The sequence below is a fragment of the Mus musculus genome, chromosome 11 (genome assembly GCF_000001635.26).
Source record: "Mus musculus strain C57BL/6J chromosome 11, GRCm38.p6 C57BL/6J".
NCBI lineage: Eukaryota > Metazoa > Chordata > Mammalia > Rodentia > Muridae > Mus > Mus musculus.
In genome coordinates, this window is record NC_000077.6 from 76,101,964 (window position 1) to 76,118,665 (window position 16,702).

The 16,702-nt window shown below is 43.8% G+C and overlaps 1 protein-coding gene across 1 annotated transcript in view; it reads right to left on the reverse strand.

Annotated features, from left to right (window-relative positions):
* Vps53 (VPS53 GARP complex subunit) overlaps positions 1–16,702 on the reverse strand; it is a 133,413-nt gene that overhangs the window by 55,738 nt on the left and 60,973 nt on the right. Inside the window, exons 9-12 of the mRNA NM_026664.4 lie at positions 15,699–15,842; positions 15,096–15,238; positions 11,978–12,119; positions 24–125 (exon numbers count right to left, since the gene is read on the reverse strand). Coding sequence (NP_080940.2) covers positions 24–125; positions 11,978–12,119; positions 15,096–15,238; positions 15,699–15,842 — 531 coding nt within the window. The remainder of the gene's footprint in view (positions 1–23; positions 126–11,977; positions 12,120–15,095; positions 15,239–15,698; positions 15,843–16,702) is intronic.

The following is a 16,702-nucleotide window of genomic DNA, read 5'->3' on the forward strand; positions in this document are numbered from 1 at the left end:
CACTACAATACCAGCAGACTTACTTGCTCTAACTCTCCTTTCTCCAGAGCCAGCTCCTCCATCTCTGGTGTTGTCTCATCTTCCAGGAAAGGATTGGTAGATGGTGGTGGGGACTCCAGCTTTTTCTATTAAGACATGAGAAAGGTGTTATTTCTGAGCATGAGCCTGTGGGGCAACTCACTTTATCCAAGTTTTCTAACATCTGGATCATTGGATTTGTCCTCATAACAAGGTTGGAGGCACAGGGACCATATCCTCACCCACATTGTCCTCTTCCGCTTTCTAGAGCCTGCGCTGTCTACCCTACTCGATTCTTTTTTATTTTATTTTATTTTTATTTTTTAAAGGCAGGGTCTCTCTACATAGCCCTGGCTGTCTTAGAACTCACCATGTGGACCAGGTACCCTTATTCCAATTCTGATCTGGCTAAAACTCTCACTTATCCTTTAGTTTTCATTCGAGAGGTTTCTTCTTCTGGGAAGCCTTCTTCATCTGCCGAGTGTGGGTTACATGCCTTTGCCACGTGTGTATCCCTCAAGGGTGTTTATAAAGCCGGGTATAGTTGCCTGTACTTGTAACCCTTATGTTACAGGGTTACATAGAGACTGGTAGATCACAGATACTTGCTGGCTAGTCCAGCTGAGAAACAGTGAGTGATAAGGGATAAGGCTTAGAAAGAGAATCAACATCCTTCTCTGGCCTCCACATGTACACACACACCTGCACACTCACACACATGCACACTCACACACATGCACATTCCAACACACACATAATCAGAAACATCTTTTATGCTTAAGTGCTAGGAGTTTCAGCAAACCCAAATGATAAGCAAAAGGGCTGATTGATGCTGGGATGAGGTGATGTGGCAAGGGATGGGCCCTGGAGACAAGAGGCTAAGTCGAAAAGGAGTTTCCAAATGTATTTGTGACATTGTAGCATCACCAGTAATATAAACTCATATAATTCCTAAAACCAGGAGAAGGCCACAGTTAGATGACAGTGTAAATGGCTGCAAAGTGCCAAGGTATCATCCAAAGGTATTACAAACAAAAACCAAATGTAAACTGTTGTAGTAAATGCTTAATCTCTAATGGGGGTTTCTACCCCACCTATGATCATTTTGTTCCCAGATAAAAGGCACACAACTTTTATATTTATAATAAACCTTAATCAGCACCACACCTGGGTATCTACCCTCTAAGCTATTAGTTTTTACCTCCCTATCAATAACCTCAAATTATGACTTGCCATGTTCCACGTGGGCAGTTCATACTCGGCTTGGCCAGCCTATATAGCCAGTTCTTACAATCCCTTACCCCATGGTGTCTCTCTTCTCTCCATCTTCTTCTCTCCCAGAAACCAAAACCCCCTAAGGTATCTGCTATGAGCTTTAAGATAATTCTGTTTATACACATTTAAACTACTAAATTATTGTCTAAAGCACTTGGGTGCTATTTTGTAGTCAGAAAATGGCTTCTATATACGAAGAAAGCCTTGTGATGACTATATCAGCTTAAGGTAATCATTATTAAGACAATGGCTTTTGCAGAAAACTGGCAAGAAACAGTGCATTCAAACAATCAGGCAAACATTTAAGATCTGCATCCTTTGCATGCTAGCTTCTTGATCTGCTGTAAATCATGTGTGTGTGTGTGTGTGTGTGTGTGTGTGTGTGAGAGAGAGAGAGAGAGAGAGAGAGAGAGAGAGAGAGAGAGAGAGAGAGACCTATGCTCTAAGCTTTGTCTTTTTAAGGGTTGCTAGTATTTGGCCAGGCACAGAGACACATGCCTGTAATTACAACACTCTAGAGCACAGTTCTCAACCTGTAGGTTTGTTCTAGTCAGAATCCAGTCTGTGCTATCCAGTGAGTTCCAGAACAGTCTGGAACTCGGTAAGAATATTTCTAAAAACAACTAACAAGCAAGCAAACAACATTGCTGACATTTTAAGAGGGGGTGGGAATACTCATCTTTTAAGGGAAGGGGATAGTGAAAAAGAATTTACCAGACCTAAACTTTAACATTAAATTAGTTAGGCTAGGCATGCTGATGGGTACCTGAAGTCCCAGTTTGGTTTTTTTGTTGTTGTTGTTGTTTGTTTGTTTGAAAAGTAAGGCAGGAGAATTTCTTAAGCCAAGGAGTTTGAAACCAGACAGGGCAATACAAAACATCATTTCAATAAAACAAAATAAGACAAAACAAAACATAACTCCCTAGCTAGAGATATATAGCTCAGTGGTAGAGTTCTTGCCTAGACACAGCTACACAGTGAGTTCAAGGCAAGCTTGGGCTACCTGAGAGTCTGCATCAAAAAATGAAACACATAAAACAAGTGAACAATTAAATTAGTTAGGGGCCTTAAATTCACTGAATGGGGGACTCACACTCCTGAGTAGAGTTGCTATGACTCAGAGTATCCTGGTGCCTCGTGGATGTGGAAAGCAGGCCCCTTTGCTAAAATTAAAGCCCTGCTCTAAACCATTCCATGAAAGAAATGGGATCTGAACTTTTATAGTAAATGTTCTTTATCTACTGCTAAGTCCACTAAAGTTGGGAATAACAGCTTGACTTTTATATAGCTGAACTTCACTTTTAAAGCATAATGTGTTATTTATTGGATAAATGAAGAAACAAACAAAACCAGAATCAAGGAAACAGACAGAGAGTGTTCCTGGAGTCTATGTCCCACTGAGGAACATATCAAATGAAAGGATAAAAGAAAAAGGAAAGACAACATGAAAGGCAGCACTGGACACGCAGAGCATCGTGAAGCAGGACCCCTCGACTAGAAGTCACGGTGAGTTCCCTTCTTCCGTTAGCACACTGATGAAGTCATGGAGGGAATCATGGACGAGAAACCCCTAGCACATTCTTAGGGCACACACATTCCTTCATCCACTAACAAATGGATGTACTGGGTACCCAGAAAAGCATGGAGTAAGATAGACCTGCTCTGCTCTCAGTCTGCTAAGACTGAGGCTTCAATCAACCACAGAAACATGCCTTAAGGGATCTGAAGAAAAAGTAACTGCTATGAAGACATGCAGTAGAGGGGCAGAACCTCTGGTGACAGGATAGAGAGCTGCTCCTGAGCTTCATGAGGGTGAGAAATGTGGGGTGAGTGCTTTCTAGGCTTGGGCAACAGCATTCACTTGCCATGCAATGGACATTAATTATGTGTCTGCCCCATCCAGACTCCCTGCGCTGCACGGCAATGCAGAAGGAATAGACAAGGAAGAGAGGCCCTGTGAGAGGGAACTGAGGGCCCAGCTGGCTGGAGCAGGGAAGAGCAAGAAATATAAGTAAGGGGAGGCACTAACAGCATGAGTCTTGGAGAGTCTGCAGGAAGGATGGCAGAAGTGTGAGGTACAAGGCAGAGGGCCCAGGCTAGTGCCTTTTGTAGGCATGGTAAGATTCCCTTCTCATCACAAGAAAGTGGCACCATGGGCTTTTACAAGTAACAGATACTAATTTGGATTTAAAAACAAAACAAAGCTAGGTCTCACTATGTTGCCCAGGCTAGCTTTGAACTCCTGCACTCAAATGATTTCCTCTAGCCTCTCAAATATCTAGGACTAATAGTTCTTTGTCTAATATAACTTCTAAAAATGTCTAACAGCAAGATGTCTCAACAGTTGAAGGCATTTGCCATGAACACCAACGACTCAAGTTTAATCCCCAGAACCCACACAGGGGAAGGAGAGAACTGATTCCTCCAAGCTGTCCTGACCTCTACATGTGTGGAGCAAGCAAGCAAGCAAGCAAGCAAGCAAGCAAGCAAGCAAGCAAGCAAGCACACACATGCATGCACACTCATGCACACAAAGTGAATGAATGGATGAATTTAATTTTAAAGAACGTAAATAAAATCCTTCCACTGCTTTTGGGAGAAGACTGCACCAGGAGCAGGAGAAGGCATGGAGCTGCTGTAGTACTGCAGAGAGAACTGAGGAGGTCGGGACTGAGCTGGAGGCATGGGTTCTAAAGGGAGTTTGGACGGGGGTGGGGGAGGTCAGGGGTGGAGGTGGGGGAAAAGGGGACCAGGAAAGGGAAGGGAAGGGAAAAAAAGGGCTGAGGATCACACACTTTGGTTGGACACTCACTCAGATGAAGACCCTGTACAGTAGGGGTTGGGGGGAGAGCACTGGCTCTGGACCTGACATATCTGGTTCAAGTACAGGCTCTACTACTGGATCTGCCTAGCTTCTTAAGCCTCGGCTCTGTTCTCAAATGGAAAACAAGCAGCTGGACATGTGATCTGGCATACGGGAAGAGGCTAATGAGCAGTCGCTTCCACTATACTAATAGGGACGATGACTTCAGCAAAGCCTTAGGCTTTGTCTCTTCCTTCTGAGACTGTGTCTTAGTAGGTGGCCAGGTTAGCCTTGAACTTGTCACCTTCCTGCCTCTGTAATCACAGGTGTACATAAGTGTGCACTTAGTGAAGCAGCACACTGAAAAAAAAAAAAAATAAACCATTTGTTTTGGGCACCACACAGACAGTCTTCGCGCTGACCCGGCTCTCTGGGATCTCTCTAAGAAACAGAAGTAGTGATGCTCAGTTTACAGGTGTGAGTGGCTCACCACATGCTTCCTCCTTCCTAGCCCCACTACTGTGCACTCACCACCCTGCTGAAAAAAATGCTCTTGTACCAAGCCCAAGACATGGCTCAGATAGTCACGCCACTGCTCAGATTACCGAGGCATGGGGAAAACAAGGTTTTGCCAACAGCAACCACTGGCAGAGTGCAGCCCTCTGGGTGACAGCCGTGCTGTCAGCCATCCTGGTCACACTTCTCCTTCCTACTCTGCAGCTGTTGTAGACCAGGGAGAAGTGCTGGTTTGGATTTGGATTTTAAGTAACTTGAATGACACATTCTATAAACTCTGTGCTGCTAGATGAAATGAAGCATTTGCCAAGAAAGTAAGAGATTTCCAATTTTAAGAGTATCTGCTCTTTTGGCGATGATGACAGTGGATCTCAAGTCCAAGAGGGAAGATAAAGTTTTTCATATAGCAACTTAATTCCCACTGATTGGCTCACATGGGATTCCTAGCACCTTCCAAACAGAAGGGGCCACACACAGGCCAGCCAAGCTGTCTCATTTACTGTGAGAAGAGTCTGGCTTCAGTCAGGTATGTTTCCACATCTGGGCCTGCACACACAAGTCCTCTTTGGAGGCCCTGGCTGGATATGTTACATTATCAAAGAAGGAGCGCTGAAATTTAAGGCCATTTTCCCCCTTTCCCTGAAGGAGCAAGCTTTCAGTTCTGAGATGAAAGCCCCGTACTCTGCACCTCTCACACTGTAAACACTGCGCTAGCTCAGTTCCTGACTTGTACTTTGCTAGGCAGCCTGCGGCGCTAGCTGACAATCACCAGCGTGGGGTGGGGGCTGAGCACACCTGGTGTTTACTATCCTTCCCACTCTTGCTGCCACACACTCATATCTCACATTGGATGGTATTACAGGTTTCTTTCCCCTACTAACCCATAAGCATCTGTCCGATTCAACTTCTCTTTCTCTGAGCCTCAGTACAGAGCCCACTTGAAGAGGATTTTCTTGTTTGACTAATACTTACTCACAAATGTTTCTACATAAAGGTTTTTGCTTTCTTTACAGAAAATATAAAATGTGCATACTGTGTGTGTGTTCATAAGGGAGTCTCAAAAACAGACTAGAAAGCTCCAGTTAAGGAGAAAAAGAACTTACTTTAAAAATATTTTGTTCTCTATCAATGTTTAACATGTAGGTAACAGCCAGGTATAAAGTTGCACACATGTAATTAATCCCAGCACTTGGGAGACAGAGACAGGAAGATCAGGTGTTCAAGGTCAGCCTCTGCTACATAGTGAGTTTGAAAAAGATTTTATATATGCACAAAAGAGAAACCAACATATCGTAAGTCTGAGGCAGAGTTGGGAAAGCCTAGGTATTGACCATGGTCTTCTCCAAAATGGCTAAACCAGCAGACTCTCTTTAGACATGACCTGCAGTCGGTTACACAAATATAAAAGCAGCCAAAGTTCTCAATTCTGATGGGAAAATGGATCCCTTCCTTTCTGCTTCTTCACGCATGCCTATTATTTCCAAATTTTATATCTTGACTAAGTATTAGCTTCTCCTTAGACATATGCATAACTTAACTATCCTTTAGGATACTCTCTTAGTTAGGGATTTACTGTTGTGAACAGACATCAGGACCAAGGCAACTCTTATAAGGACATGAGGAACTGTACTGAAGGTCCAGGCGTTAGGAAGGTTGAGGAGGTTAGGAAGGTATGGAAGGTGAGGCTGGAGTGGATAAGAGCTCTTGTTGCTCTCGTAGAGAACCAAGGTTGGATTCCAGCCACACTCGTGGTTCACACTCATCCTTAACCCAGTTCCTGAGGAATCTGATAATTTCTTCTGATCTTGGGTACCAGGCATGAGTGCATGTACATGTGTGTGCACAAATGCGCGTGCACACATACACACACAATATTTCACACACAATCATAAGAAAAAACTTTAAAAAAATCAATTATTACTATTTTCAAAGTCTGATGAGAGATCCGCAGGTATAACAAAGCTAGTTCCTTGCTCACAACAGATCCCTGGGAAACCCTAAGCTGCCCTTCTCTCCCGACGGCCTCCACGGCATTAAGGTGCCAGAAGGGTGAGATGCTCTGTGCAGACTTTTTAACTCTCTGCTCTTGTGCAAATGTCAGCTAACAAGCACAAGCTGGGCATCGTGGTGCCTGCCTACAGAACCAGACCCAGGAGATGGAGGCAGGAACATTCCAAGTTCTAGGCCTGCCTAGGCTGTAGGACCCTGTATCCAAAACCTAAAACAGGACAAAACAGAAAAGTGTTTCTGTAATTTTATAATGTTATTTTTTAAGCTGGGCAACATTAAAATGACCTCTAAACTAAATGACAATTCTACTTTGAAGGACAACCTATGTACTAGCCAAAGGAAACGGCCCTAGCAGCATTGTATAGGAGGATTCTTATTTTTTAAGAAGACAAAGAAAGAAAAGAAAAATTCAAATTCGGAGAAACAGTTAACCCCAATCTACTCTGCTTTCAGCAGAAGGCTGGATAGAATTTGCTCACCTTCAATCTAATCATCAAGTCACTAAAAATGCATGTGGATACAGTTAAGTCATATATAGACATTTGCTTTTAATTTCAAGGCATGTGAGCCTTAGACTTTCTTAAATCCCTCCTTCAGGGTCAGAAGTTGAGGCGAGAGGCAAACACACTGGCTGGCTGCTCACTCCTGCAGGAAGAGCTGAAGGAAAGGATGGGGCTAGAACTTGGGCGCCCTGGTACTGGCAGACAAAGCAAGACCATCCTTAAAGCTTTTCCAGTTAAAACTGTATCATGCGTCCTTTACCATCAAAGTCACTAACGGCTTAAAGGAAGGCTGGGAAGTGTGTGTGTGTCTCCCTGGTCAAGGATTTATGATCTGAAACTCCCTTAGGAAAAGTAACTCCTGAAAGATTATAAGGGAGAATAACAAACTAGTTCTGCCAGAAAATGTCAAAGTCACATGACCAGAAAGACAAGGTCTGGGGAAGAGGGTTCCTAGCTACAGAGTACAGCAACTACCAGATGACAAGGTTCCAGACCAGGAGCCAGTCCAGTCTACAGAAATCAAGATGAAGAAGTACTGTGCAACCAGAAACAAGCATGCCAGCTCCGCCCCTCCAGACAGAAGTAGCTGTCGACCAGCCAAGTGCCACCCAGATAGTGCTACACATGTTCTCTACAACAAAACACAACCAAAAGGCACTGTCTTCACACACAGGAGCAGAGCCCAGGCCAGCATCTCATGGTCTGCTTGGCTGACTTGCTCAGCAGCCTCGGCCTGTCTACATGGACCTTCCTTGCCCTGTTAGTCTAGTATTTTATTTTCTAGCTACAGCATATTCCTTCTAAGAAGTGATGGAAGGATTGAAAAATGACATTCTTGCTCAAGTATCCACATGTAGTTTGGCCATATCCACTCCCTTTTCCTGTCCTGTCCTCCTGAGCCCCAACCCTAGCACTTTTGATTACTGGGGGATTTCTTGGATTAGTAAGAAGATCATTGTGTCCTGGACAGACCTGGGTTTGCAGGCATCCCTCGTCATCAGCTACAAGAGGACCATATGTTCTGTGATCCTACAGTGACCTAACAGTAAAACAGAAATCATGAGGAATGGGAGCCTGCAGATAGAGGTAGGGTATGGCTTAAAACATGCATGTGGCTGAATGATATTCCAGAATCTGTTGTTGAGGTCTGTGCCTTGTTCACTTATGCTCTACCCCACCTGGGCAATCAGAAATCAGGGTGGGCTTGGTGCTCAGAGCTGAAAATTCTCTACCCTGTCAGGCTGAAAGCAGGCTGCCTACACCTCTGCTGAGAAGCAGGGCTAAGGTAGGGCTAACATGAGGGTCTCGCAGATGCTGCTAGGTACAGGCTTCTCAGCAGGACACATACTCACCTATGTGTGGGAGGGTGTTGTTTTATTTTTGTTTGTTTATTTGTTTGCAGTACTAGGAGGGTTAGAACCTAGGGAGGGCCTTGTGCATGCAAGGTAAGTCTCTCTATGACAGAGTCCTAGCGCTGACACACACATACATACACACACACACACACACACACACACACACACTTCTTTCAGTGGTTTTCCTACACATACACATTTCTTTCAGTGGTTTTCCTGCTAACTAGCCTCTTTTGGTTTTTTTTTATGTGTTTGTTTGGTTGGGTTTTTTGGTTTTTCAAGACAGGGTTTGTCTGTATAGCCCTGGCTGTTCTGGAACTCACTTTGTAGACTAGGCTCGCCTCGAACTCAGAAATCCACCTGCCTCTGCCTCCCAAGTGCTGGATTAAAGGCGTGTGCCACCACCGCCCGGCGCTAGTCCCTTTTGTGACTCACAGTTTCTTCCTTTCTTTTTCTTTTTTTTTTTTCTTTTTTTTTTTTAAAAGATTTATTTATTTATTATATGTAAGTACACTGTAGCTGTCCTCAGGTACTCCAGAAGAGGACATCAGATTTCGTTATGGATGGTTGTGAGCCACCATGTGGTTGCTGGGATTTGAACTCTGGACCTTCGGAAGAGTAGTTGGCGTTCTTATCCACTGAGCCATCTCATCAGCCCCTTTTTCTTTTTTTTTAAGATTTATTTATTATTATATCTAGGTACACTGTAGCTGTCCTCAGACACACCAGAAGAGGGCGTCAGATCTCATTTTGGATGGTTGTGAGGCACCATGTGGTTGCTGGGATTTGAACTCAGGACCTTTGGAAGAACAGTCAGTGCTCTTAACCACTGAGCCATCTCTCCAGCCCCTGCAGTTTCTTTAAGGACATGGTGGTTTGATTGAGATGTTCCCTAGAACCCTGGCATTTGAATACTTGTTCCTCTGTTGGTGGTATTGTTTTAGTAGGCTTAGAGATGTGGCCTAGCTGGAACAAGTGCAGGCTCTGAGGCTTCAAAAGTCATGTTCCATCCCAGTGTGCTTCTGCTGCTGTGAGTTGCCTGCCACTATTCTAACTGCCATGTAGTACTGGTTTTGTGTGACAACAACATAAGCTAGTGTCATCACAGAGGAAGGAGCCTCAGTTGAAGAAATGCCTCCATGAGATCCGGCTACAAGGAATTTTCTCAGTTTGTGATCAATGGGACAAGGCCCAGCCCATTGTGAGTGGGACCATCCCTGGGCTGATAATTCTGGGTTCTATAAGAAAGCAAGCTGAGCAAACCAGGGGAAACAATCTAGTAAGCAGCACCCCTCCATGGCCTCTGCATTAGCGCCTGCCTCCAGGCTCCAGTCCTGCCTGAGTTTCTGTACTGACTTCTTCCATTGAAGGATAGTGAACTGGAAGTGTAAGCCAAATAAGCCCTTTCCTTCCCAACTTGCTTTTTGGTCATGGTGTTTCATCGCTGCCATAAAACCCTGATTAAGACACATACCTTCATGCTGCCCTGTTTCCCTGCTAGGATGGAAATGAACCCATCCTTCTCACAGGCCCAAGTAACCCTTGCTTCTAAAATTTGCCTGGGTCATGGTATTTCACCACAGAAATATAAAAGTAACTACAACAAGGATACTTTAATCCATTTGTGACCTATTTTTCCTCTATTACTAAAATAAAATAAAATTTTAAAATGAGTTAGCATGGGCTGGTGAGATGGCTCAGTGGGTAAGAGCACCCGACTGCTCTTCCGAAGGGCTGGAGTTCAAATCCCAGCAACCATATGGTGGCTCACAACCATCTGTAACAAGATCTGACACCCTCTGGAGTGTCTGAAGACAGCTACAGTGTACTTACATAAATAAATAAATAAATAAATATTTTTTAAAAAATGAGTTAGCATGCAGAGGACTGTGTATATATTTTATTTACTTATTTATGGTGAAGTTTTTGTGTTACTGTTTCTTTGTTTGCTCATGTAGCCCAGGGTAGCTCCAAACATAATGTGTAGTTGAGAATGACCTTGAACTCCTGATCCTCTTGCCTCTATCTCCCAAGTGGCACCACCCAGTTTCTATATATCTTATGTTAAGTGTGAAAGTTGTATTTTGTGATTCCCATTGTTGTCTTTTAGTAAGATCATAAATGAGTCTGAGCAGATAGGGACTTGAACTATTGCTTTAAAACAGAACTGTCATAATTTTTACATTGCAAAGTGGGCTCCTAAGGTGGTGGTATAACTCCCAATACCCTACAATGGCTATCTGAGCTTAGCCAGGGAGATGGCCATGAGGAAACAGAAACCTAGCGCCCAGTGTTGCTCAGGAGCCCTAAGACTCAGTGACCTTGTTCATCAGACAACTGCAATTTCCTCCTACCTCCATAAACAGCCAGGCATCCTCAACATGTAAAAGGATGTTTACATGTTCCTGCTACCCATAAACTGGCCTGATTGCAGGAGGTGCAGACCCCTCCCAGTAGGGTTGGTCCAGGGACCCTGTGCTACCTAAGACAGGGGGAAAGAATCTCCCAAGAGGGAGGGATCTACCTGTAAGCCTTCAGGAACCCTAGGCCTAGGCCCCCAGCTAGGCTGCTGTTCTCTGCTCTAAAGAAACAGCCTGAAGTCTGTCTCCCAGTAATTTTCTACTCATGGAGTGTTGCTGTTCAGTGTTTTGCTGTCCTTGCTTACCATGCCTCCTCTCTTCAGTCCAGTAACGAATGACCTGCCCGCTAGGCTGAACTAGGTCTTATGAGGGCAAGGAGAGGAGCCTACCAAGGCGCTGGGACCTTAGGACTGGAAAGCTGGGAGCTGAGAGCATTGCAGGGGTGAGAGCTGCACAGGGAGCTGTGCTCCAGTCTTCTGGTTTTTTGGTTTTTTTTATGTTTGTTTTCTTTCGAGACAGGATTTCTCTGTGTAGTCCTGGCTGTCCTGGAACTCGTTCTGTAGACCAGGCTGGCCTCGAACTCAGAAATCCACCTGCCTCTGCCTCCCGAGTGCTGGGATTAAAGGCGTGCGCCACCACTGCCTGGCTGTGCTCCAGTCTTAAGTCCATCTTTATTCCTCCATCGGAGCAGCCACACGTCTGTTTTTACTATTATCTCTGTGATCTCTGGAAGTCAACTGAACACAGCAGGGGGCTTCTACAGGGATGAATCAACGTACCTGAGTCTAGGTAACTGCACATAACTCAGTGTGGAACATATGGCAGACATTTAAAAAACAAGCAAATAAACAAACAATAATGTCAAGCTTAGATTCCACATCAAGTTTTGTTAGGAGTTTTGCAATCACTAATTTGGCTCATTTTCCTTGTCAAAAGAGAAAATTAACCTCTTATTTACTAAGAGAAAATTAACCACAGTGGCAGGTACGCAGGGTCCTAGCTCCTCTGGAGCTGAGGGGGAAGGATCATTTGAGACCAGGAGCCAAAGGATGAGATGGCTTTACAGAGAAACCAAGAAGGAAGCCTGGCCACCCCAGCCTCCAGTACCCGGACCCAGCTCCGTCAGGAAGGTCTTACCAGGGTTCCATCTGTCAGGGTGCAACCGGAGAAGCGTTTTGCAAGAAACCCCTCAAAGTTGGTTGTTCTCTGGATCGCAAAAAGAAGCAATTTCACTTCAATTTCCTTAGCTCTGGCACGCATGATTTTGGAAAGTTCTGCCCTTCAAAGTAAAGAAAGAGACTGTCAAATAAACATCTTTCATTCAAGATATGGCAAAGTGGGCTGGAGAGATGGCTCAATGGTTCAAAGCATTTGCTGTTCTTGTAGAAGACCTGGTTCAGCTGCCAACACCTACATAGTGGCTCATAAACACTTGTAGCTCCAGTTTCAGGAGAGCTTCTTCTGACTTCCACAGGTATCAGGCATGCACATGGAGAACATAATACATGAAGGATATCATAAAATAAAAATAAGTATATATGTATTTATGTATTAAATATATGTCAAAGGAAATAGCTTACATTCATTCAGGAAAAATGTTTAGGATCATTTCAAACTCTGAGGTCTATTACCAACTCAATCTAAAGCCTAGGGAATAGAAATATAAAGTCTTCCTTCCCACAGGGGGCACAGCTAATAACTTTCCTCAGATACTTGAACCCAAGGTAGTACCAAGCCCTATACATGCTATGCTTTCTCCACACATATATCTATGGAGAAGTTTGACTTATAAATTAGGCATGGTAAGAGAGTATACACAACAACACAACAATTATAACAATATATTGTAATAAAAACTGTTTTCAAACTCATGAATTGTTCCACCATCCATGGAGAATGAATCTATACATAGAGGGAGACTATACACATAGTAACACATGAAGAATTATAGATGCTAATCTGATAATGTGGTTATTACTATGTTTATATTTTTAAATATTTATTTATTTTATGTATGTGAGTATACTGTAGCTATCTTCAGACACATTGGATCTCATTACAGATGGTTGTGAGCCACCATGTGGTTGCTGGAATTTGAACTCAGGACCTTGGGAAGAGCAGTCAGTGCTCTTAACTTCTGAGCCATCTCTCCAGAACTGTTTATATCTCTATGTGGTTCCTCATTGTTGTTGCTGTTTTGAGACGGGGTCTTATTGTATATATCCATAGCTGCCCTGGAACTTGATATATAGACCAGGGCCTCAAACTCAGAGATCTGCTTGCCTTAGTCTCCTGAATGCTGAGATTGGAGGCATGTAGCATAATACCTCACCTGTAACTTCAAATCTTCAGTCACTTGCTAATAACACAGAGTGAAACTTATTCCTATATAATTTATATATCTCATATAATTTCAAAAGTCATGAATTGCTGAATTACAAAGCTCTTCATCTTCTGGAGAACTCAATACACAGCTCTTCATCCAGATCACAGCCCCTAGAAATGCCCATCGGAGGCCCAGTGAAAGACAACTTTATTGCATGGCTGCTTTTGCCTGTGTGTTGTACCTAGGTGCTCTGTTGCAGGATGCAGGTTATTTGGTAACAGCAACAGGTGAGTACTGAGTAAGCACTAAGCTGTCATCATCTTCCCACACAAACGACAGAGCCAAACAAAGAGCCTGTGCCTGTGTCTGTAGGATGGTCGCCAAAATCCCCACAATGAAGCTTAATAGCGACATTGCCCGAGCTGGGACAATAGCAGGCAGCAGTGCCTGCAAGACTTGCTGTCTTTAGTAAAGTCCCCAGCTAGCTCAGACCTCATTTTGCACAAGCCTGCCTGGCAAATGTGATCACCTGAAGCTGAGAGAAACTCGTAAGTGATTTCTCTAGAAGTTCACTCTCTTTGCCAACAAGATTTGGAAGTTGACAACCACAACTAGCCCTAAACCAATAATTAACTTGGCATGCATGTGGGGCACAGATATACATGCAGACAAACATCCATACACATAAATATAAATACATATTTTTTAAAATACTGTATCTCTGATCTATATCTATGAGAGCAAAGCTCCACCCAAAGTGAACCCTAAGGTAAGCCATGGAGTTTGGTGAGTGTGCTGAGGTAGGTTCAGGGACAATAAGTATGCCAGGGGAGGGAAGAGGAGCAGTGTCGGTAAGAAGGGAACTTGAGACGTGCATGCGAAATCTCTGTAATGACACCTAATTATGATGTGAACTTAAAACGAATATAAACATTAAAAGTCCATTTTTTTAAATTAAAATCAATATTACATAAAAACCTTTTGCCTCACAGTGTATATAGTTTGAAGGTACTTGCTATCAGTTTGTAAGGAAGATTTGCGATGGGATATAGCCAAATGGTAGAGAACTTGCCTAGTAAGTACAAGGCTTTGGGTTCAATCCCCAGCATCAAGGGTGGAGGAGGGAAGGGATACAGAGGTTGAAAAAGAAAGGGAGAGACACAGGAGGGGAGGAGGGGAGACAGAGACAGAGAGAACTGCCATAAGTGATCCTAAGGCAGCGGAGTCAGTTTTAGACACAGGTATTTTCCCTCCTGTAGTAACCTAAAGACAAATATAATTACATGCTGTTAGAATGAAACAAATAGCAATGAAAACCATTTACCACACCGTCTGGTGTAGTTTCAAATAAATAACAAGACAGTTTGACTCTGGCTTTATCTGTTCTAGATATAGCTGAGTTGAACTTTGCTGGGGTGTTATTCTTCCATCAGGAACGTTGTGGCCTAGACTAGACTCTCAGATACAGCAGAGAGGGTGAATGGGAGGGCTTTAAATGCCTAGGATGTCCAGATGCCAATATAAGAAATCACAGAATAGTAACGCTCTATTATGGAAATACATTCAACAAATGCTTTCCTTAGTGTCTGCCATGTCTTCCAAGAGAGACTATCCCTATCTTTAGGGAGCTATCCATCTAGGAAGTCAGGAGTCAAATGATGATGGAGATGTACACAATCCAGAAGCAAGGGAAGTGTGGGCATGATCAATCACTCTGGACAAATCTGACTGGTAAGGGAGGGCAGGCCAGTTGTTTGAGGCAAGGTCTAGACAATGGGTTAGACCTGGAGACAAGAGGAGAAGAGAAGAGGAGACCGTAATTGGTGTGAAGGTGGTGCCAATCATTTGGTAGAGATGGAAACGGTGTCCAATTTGCAGGACACATGGATACTAAGTCAGGCCTGGAAACATGGGACAGCTGAAATTTACCTCGTCACGTGGCAAAACTCTACTGAGATCCTCTCCGTCATGCACCACTCCCGAGGAAACATCCGGCCATACTTCTCTTCATAGTCCACAAGCTGGCGTTTCACCCAAGCATAACGTCTGTCAATTTTGTCCAGCCAGGCGACCTAGGAAGGAGGAAACAAAACCACTCAGTGCTCAGAAGTGGTAATAGTAAGTAGAAGCCAGGACCCAAGAGAAAAAGACAGTCAGCCTCCATTTCTGCCACTGGAAAGAGTCTACACCACATTATTTCCTTGAACGGGGGTTCTCACCTGGGGACATGATTGCACACCAAGTGTCGATGTATTCCCTAAAACTGTATGCAAGGTGTTGTGCACAGGTAAACTCTTCTGGGGGAGAAGATCTATGGCTTTTATTAATTTCTCCAAACATCCAGTGACTGAAAATGGTGAAGAGCCACTAACCTGCAAATCAGCCTGGGGATCTGTAGTTCAGTGCATAACTAATAGTTGTTAACAAATAGTTAACTGTATTAGTAAAGGGTAGCTCAGGAGGAAGGCAACATTAGTTTCTTTTTCAACAAAATTAAATAGTTTCATCTGATCTCATCTGGTCAATACTTACATCTTGGTTTTCTTGAAAAAGTACTAGATACTCTGATAGATGCTGTTTAATAAACTTTTTGATGATTTCTTGTTTGATTCTGGGGTCCAAAATATTAGCCACCAGGCACGCATCTCTCAGGACATTGCTGGGTCCTCCCGGCCTCTGGTAAAACAAACAGCATATACCAGTTCAAGTGGCAGACGTGCCTGTGTACCTCCTGGCTGTGACAGCTGCTCCTTCCTTGCTTCTCACTGTCATTAGTGCTCTCCCTAGATGCCCAGGCTCCCTTCAAGAGATGGATATTTTAGTTACCTGTTCCCTGAGAAAAGAACATTAAGCTAGTCTTGCAGTAGCCAACCTAAAAGCTAGCCTGTGAACTCACAAGACATTCAAGAAAACAGAGCCAGAAAAGATCACGAGAAATTTTACTGAGTATCAAAACTGAATGTGACCTAAAAAGCCAGAATGACAACAGATTCTATCGAAGGGTCCAAAAGGCAGTGACACTCACAAGTGCCACTTCTTCCTGCTTCCGACCTTCCCAGGACCCTATTGTATTGTTTGCTTGTGCTGTTGCCTTCCTGTCTGCCTTGAGACAAGACATTGCTATGTAGCCCAGACTGGCTTCAAACTCAGGGTCCTCTTCCTTCAACTTCCTAAGTCCTGGAATCACAGGCATGCACTACCATGCCCAACTGTCATTCCTGTTCTTAATGAGGTATATTTGTGTCAAAAAGAGTGATGGTTTTAAAAAGCACGTCCAGGTTCTAAACTGATTTGTTTCACTGATGGCCAATCACACAGCCAGCCAAAGGTGAAGTAATTATGGTAATGGCTCCATGACCGGAAGAGTTGATGTGGGAGAGGCTGTCAGGATACAGCAGCTAAGAAGGCCTTGTTTACTACCAATGCAACTAGATCTTACGGACCAGCCAGTACATCCTGGACATACTGCTGACCATGGTCCCTACAGTACAGAGAGGTTTAGAACCTCTTGGTTTAGCAAGCTAGCCTGATGGCTT